Source organism: Buceros rhinoceros, unplaced genomic scaffold, assembly GCF_000710305.1.
Source record: "Buceros rhinoceros silvestris isolate BGI_N320 unplaced genomic scaffold, ASM71030v1 scaffold4917, whole genome shotgun sequence".
Taxonomy (NCBI): domain Eukaryota; kingdom Metazoa; phylum Chordata; class Aves; order Bucerotiformes; family Bucerotidae; genus Buceros; species Buceros rhinoceros.
Genome location: NW_010423821.1, coordinates 78,204 through 84,219, shown reverse-complemented (window position 1 = coordinate 84,219; position 6,016 = coordinate 78,204). Strand labels below are relative to the sequence as shown.

The window sequence follows — 6,016 nt, the reverse complement described above, 5'->3', positions numbered from 1 at the left end:
GCATTCCTGGACAAGATGGCCCTCCTGGTCCACCTGGTATTCCAGGATGTAATGGCACAAAGGTGACATTTACACACGTTTATAGCAGCATCTCTGTGTTGAAATGAAAACACCCCTCTAGCATATATTCCCTAAAAAAAACCCAATTTCTCTGTTCCCCTTAGGGTGAAAGAGGTCCAGTAGGTCCCCCAGGATTACCAGGGCTGACTGGGAGCATAGTAAGTAGTTTCTTCTATGCTTGATTCACTTGTTTCAACCCTGATTCTTGAAATGCAAATATACTGTATGGAATGACATAGAGTATAAGATCCAAAATATACAATACTGAGGAACAATAACATCAAATATATCCTTTTTTTTTCACAGGGACCCCCAGGACCTCCTGGAATGAAGGTACATTTTACTCTAAGTGTACTCATATCCTCCTCCTCGCAGTAAGAGTTTGGGTGAACTCTACACCCTCCAGACTTAAGTCCTTACTTAAGGACTGAAAAATTGTACCCCCGTGTTTCACTTTGTACTCTGGTCTGCGCTCCCACTAAATAAAGACAGTGGGGAGATGTCCAGTTAATAACAATTGAACATAGGTGTTGTTCCATGCAGGTTTTAAAAGTGTAAGTATTGCATGGATTACAACAGGAAAAGGTACTACATATCATTAATTACATATAAACAATATGGTGGCCACCCAATTGCGTATAACGATTTAGATAGATTTTGTGGTTCAAACATTTGTTTTGGTATTGACATTTCGTTTATCTAAATAGTTTCACATGGATAATGTTTGTGGAAGAAGGTCATGTAGGCCACAATATGAGAAGCATTCAACACATGCTAAACAGTTTTCATAAATAAAAATTTAAACTAACTAGCTAGGTAACTGAGTGCATTTTGTGAACTGGAGGGTGAAACATTGAATGTCCACAGGGAGCTTTTGCTCTTTAAAATGAACAGGTGTAATTTGGAAGTGTAAGCTAAATATAAGTGGAAATGTAATATTAGATTTGTAATGATATGACTACCTGAAGTTGTAAAATGCCCTTTTCTCTTTCTCGCACATGGGAAGAACTGAATTAGTCTGTAAACATTGAAGGACTCAAATGTTTCTTCCCTAAGCATGTATGTGTAGGTACACAACTGCTGAAATAAAGTCACTTACGATATTGCAACTACCTACGAAAAATCAGGGAAAACGGCATCGTTTGCTATTTAAAAGAACAAACATAAAGAAGTAGATAGCCATTAGAATAGTTTTCTAAATATAAGACAAAGTGTATTCCTTTTTTGAAGAAAAAGGATGCCGTAAATGATTTTTATATCAAAATTAGGTATACGACCGAAGATCTCAACCTGGAAAAGAGATTGTGAGGTTACCACTTCTCCCAGCAGGCAGGTCAGACGCTCCAATTGTGTGGTGACTCTGTAGTAGTGATAGATTTGGGGAAATCTTTTTGACTACCCATTACAATCTAGGAAAATAGGGTATGAAGGAAGATTTGGTACTGGAATCTTTTCAGTTGGCTTTAAGGGACAGTTAAGGCCTTAACTTCTAATACATCTTGCTATGATTCAGCTGACTTAAAAACAAGTCAAGTGACTTTTTTAAAGTTAGCTTTCCAAATGACTCTGAACTTTGCATAGCTTCAACATTCTTTTCATCTCAATATTGGTGGATTTGAACGTATTTCAATGGATGTTCAAGATTTTTTTTTTCTTTTCTTATTATAGGGAGATCCAGGTGAAGTGATTGGTCTTTTACCTCCTAGTCTGTTAAAAGGCGATAAAGGCTTTCCTGGACAACCTGGATTACCTGTAAGTCTAGATGATGTTTGAATAACAGTGAGCTTTAGTTTAAATTATATCAGTGTCATGAAATTACCAAATAAATATAATTTTTAATTATGCCTTTTTAATTTTTCATAGGGTCCACCTGGAACTCCAGGGTTTCAAGGACCAATGGGGCCACAAGGACCTCCAGGAGATCCAGTAAGTTTTCTCTCATGGTGATTTGCACTTTAGTTATAGAGCTTTATTATAGGAAAGTTCTGCAAGATGTGTATAGCCAGTGTTTGTTGGGGTTTGGGAAAGATAACCCGTGGTTTCAGGCTTCATGTTTATCCTCATGGACTCTACCATGGCAGGAATGATGAGGTAGCATAGGTTTTCCTATGGTGCTCCTACAGTCATGTTCTTTTCTTGCAGGCTTGGAGGGTATTTGTGGGTTGGAGGGGTTGTAATAGTTATTCCTCCTTTCCTCTCTTCACCCTCTTAATTTATATATAAAATAAACATAGCAGCCAGATCTAAATCAAAATGTTTGTTCTTACGGGCAGCCACAGTAAGTAGTACTGTGGAAAGCAGGGTATCAACTGTCTGTTATTATGGTAATTGCCAAATGCTGAAGACATTTCAGCTCTTTACATTTTGACAGGTCTAACAGACACCTAATATCTTCTCTTCTTGTACTGGATGCAAGATCAGTTATTTCCATCTGGTAAAAGTTCACCCAGTGTTTCTGGCTATTAAAGTGATCTGTATGAGATTTCTTACCTTTCTCAAGAAAACTGAAAGTGATGTAAAGGAAAATGGTAGTATGGTTTAGTCAGCATTTGCACTTGCTGATGTGAAAAAGAACAATTTTAATAAAAGAAGGGTGAGAACTAATATTTTATCATGCAGAACTGCAAAAAAAAAAAAAAAGGCAGTACCGAAGTTATTTTACAGTGTGGTACCGTAGAATTTTTTTTTTAATTGCCTCTTGTCTAGGTGCTGATTAGGTCCAACAGTCTTAACTGCCAAACAAGGTCTGATAAGATAACCTTAGACAGATTCTGTTTGTTTTTATTACTTAATTCTAAGTTGTGAGTTATGCACAGTAGCAGAAAAAGGCTGTACATCTTGGATTATCGGAAAGATTTGCATTTTTGATGTCTTTATAGAACAAGGTGTTATTCCACCTAGTGTACTAGATACTATGCTAAAATGTACTGTCTTAATAGGGTCCCCCAGGGCCACCAGGACTCCCAGGCGAGAAGGTAGGACTCTTTTTATTATAAGGAATAAGTCTATTTGTTTATTTATTTGAGACACCAGATCCCTGAAAATCTGGAAACTGATGGTTCTAAAGGAGTGGGTGTTTTTTTAACACTTCAGGACCTATTTTTACATCGTAAAGGGCATTGTAAAGTAAGATTTTTAATACATTTTTTAGGGTTTTTTTTTTCAAATTTGTTTAGATCTACTATCTCACTTGATCAAATCAGCAGTAGTTGCACATTAAAAAACATTGTATTTGAACTCATCTAAATGTTCATTAAAATGTTGGGAAAAAAGCATACCGACAATAAAATTATTAGACAAATTTAATTCTGTTTTTTCACAAACTGTTACACAGAACGTAAAAAACAGCGGGGGGCTTAAGGCTTATTTATTTGTTTCATTTGTGCATTTATAAGACATATTCTGTCTTTTATATCCTCTCTTAACTTTTGCCTTTCCTGTGTGTGTATGCATGCATGTATATGCACAGCTGATAAAAATTGGCTAAGTATGTGTAATTTATATTTTCAGGGCTACATGGGCTTGGGCTTTCAGGGTCCCAAAGGTGAAAAGGTAAGTCTCTTGAAAAACCTCTAGAGAACGATTGTCAGAGATATTCCTGATACTTTGTTTTAAATAAATAAACTGTTGGAATCAATCAATGGCAAAAATCAGCATTGTAATTTTTGGAACACTTGAGAAAATCCGTAACTTACACCTAAATGAACAAAAGTCATGAATGGTTACAGACTTTGTTCATGATGATGTTATATCTGACATTGTCAGGTCGTTACCCCGTTTTCCAGCTGTGATTAATACCAGTTACTTTAGTTTGCAGCAGGCAGATCTGACAACATTTACTCTGTGTATTAGGACTCATCATGAGATTTATTTGAAATCAATTTAGTTCTGAGGGATGAGTTTTAATGTGCTATCCAGAGTAATCAGAATTATTTGTGGTAGGACTCTTGAAAACCTGTCTGCCTTAGTTTGGTTTGCTAGTCTATAGTTCCAAATCAAATCTTTCAGTTGTCCCCTTTTACTGTGTTTTGACTCAACCAGGAGCAGTTTTCAGAGCACACAGACTGGTTTACTTTTGAATGAAACTAAGCCAGAAGATGTGCTTCAGGACCCCATTTATTCTCCTAACCAGTATCAAATGGGAGTAAAACATGTTAGGTTTTAATCTGTTACCTCTCCCACTGAGAGTTCTGGGCTAAAGTCCCTTATCTTGCATTTTCAGGAGACACGAAATGCATGCCGTCACGGGTTGTTCAGTAAATTGGTTGTGTGTCTGAGCCCTTCTCCAGAAGCCTCTTGAATGTCATTGACAGAGGCCTTCTGGAGTATAAATATAAACTATGTTACTTTGGTGGGATTTCTTTATCCACCACCTTATTTGTGGTTTTTGAGCCACGCTATTCTTGATGGGTAGAACTTCTTGTGACATGACACATTTTTGAAATTAACTTGTTATCATCCAATTCCTTGAAAAATGTTGGCCACAGAAGTATGTGGAGATTTCCTGGACTCCTCCAGTTTGTCTTTAGGAAAAAAACAATTGTATTGCTAAGCATTACTGCTTGACAGAAATGTATCGAGCCTTTTTGGAGGTGTTTTGCTGTAAAAGATAGTGCTTTTGCGTTATATAAGGAGGTGAGGTTCTTACCCTGCTGTGGACACATACATACTAATAAAGTATCCACAGTTACCATCTTTTAGTGGGCCTCTATGGACAGTTTTAAAGCTGATGGAACACTATAAGCTTTCACTTTCCTTTAGGCATCAACTTCCAGCACCTGACCCCTTTCCTCCTAATCCCCTTCTTCCCTAAGGGAGGCACTAAAAACCTTCTAATGTATTACAGTATTTAATTGGATATGTTTCTGATATTTGGTATTAATCAATTTTCACCCTAACAGGAGATTCAGATCTCTTTCTTCAGGGCAATCTCAGTCTGTCACCCATTGTACAGCCGTGTCTCCTGTAAATGTGTGTGTAACCTTTTCTCTGACTGATTTTGCTGAATTAGCTGTATTTTTAAAAGTAAGTGGTAGTTCTCTTGAATGATATTGGTCTTAGTAATGTTTGTTCTCAGTGTCAGTACTGTTCTCAACTGACTCTCCTGGATTTGGTGTTGACAGGGAGAACAAGGAGTAAGGGGCCCCCCAGGCCCCCCAGGTCCAGCACCACATATGAAAGAAAAAGGCAGTGAAATCATAAAGGGAGAAAAGGTGAGACATTAAACGATTGATCTTGTTGTACTCTTCATTAAAATATGATCAATAGGAATTAGCAAACAAAAGTAAAACAGGAAAAAAGAAAATATTAAGTCACCTACGGCCATTTTTTCCCAAATTTCTCACTGTTTTACTTCATGAATGAATTTTAATTGTCTTTCTGGAAGTTTCTTTGAAAAACACATGATAAATGATAATTGCATAAATAATTGCTTAAATAACACGTACAGCAGAGGACTTTCTGAGGAAGAAGGATTGATAAGCATAGTCCTATTAAAAACAAATACTGTAAAAATTTTAATTAAGTAGCTTATATGGGAGTTGTGCTATACAGAATCATATTCATGTAATCTGAGTGCTACTGAATTTTTCAGTTACTGAATTAGGCAGTCTAAGGAGTGTGCACTTGTATAATAAACTAAATTGATAGATTAAAATTTTATGTTTGTCTGTCTTCTTGCACATCATATATCAGACATAGTTCCTGAAGTGGAGAACAGGGTTAAATGTGCTTCTGCTGACGTGAAGAATTACATGATTTACAACCTAAATGACTAATGGTTAAGAGTTTGCTTACTAATCTGTGGTTTTTTTCATAATTTCAATAGGGTGATCCAGGTGAAAAGGGTGAACAGGGAGCCCCAGTGAGTATTGTGTACTTTTTTGTGTGTTTGTATTACTATTAAAATTGTGAAGAATCTGATAATGGTCCTGAATGTCTTTATAGCTATTTGATA

General features: G+C 36.5%; 1 protein-coding gene across 1 annotated transcript in view; it reads left to right on the top strand.

Annotated features, from left to right (window-relative positions):
- The window catches only part of COL4A1 (collagen, type IV, alpha 1), a 54,042-nt gene that overhangs the window by 3,467 nt on the left and 44,559 nt on the right, over positions 1 to 6,016 (top strand). Inside the window, exons 5-13 of the mRNA XM_010140549.1 lie at positions 1 to 62; positions 165 to 218; positions 367 to 393; positions 1,729 to 1,812; positions 1,924 to 1,986; positions 3,000 to 3,035; positions 3,571 to 3,612; positions 5,184 to 5,273; positions 5,888 to 5,923. Of these exons, the coding sequence (XP_010138851.1) occupies positions 1 to 62; positions 165 to 218; positions 367 to 393; positions 1,729 to 1,812; positions 1,924 to 1,986; positions 3,000 to 3,035; positions 3,571 to 3,612; positions 5,184 to 5,273; positions 5,888 to 5,923 (494 nt within the window). The remainder of the gene's footprint in view (positions 63 to 164; positions 219 to 366; positions 394 to 1,728; positions 1,813 to 1,923; positions 1,987 to 2,999; positions 3,036 to 3,570; positions 3,613 to 5,183; positions 5,274 to 5,887; positions 5,924 to 6,016) is intronic.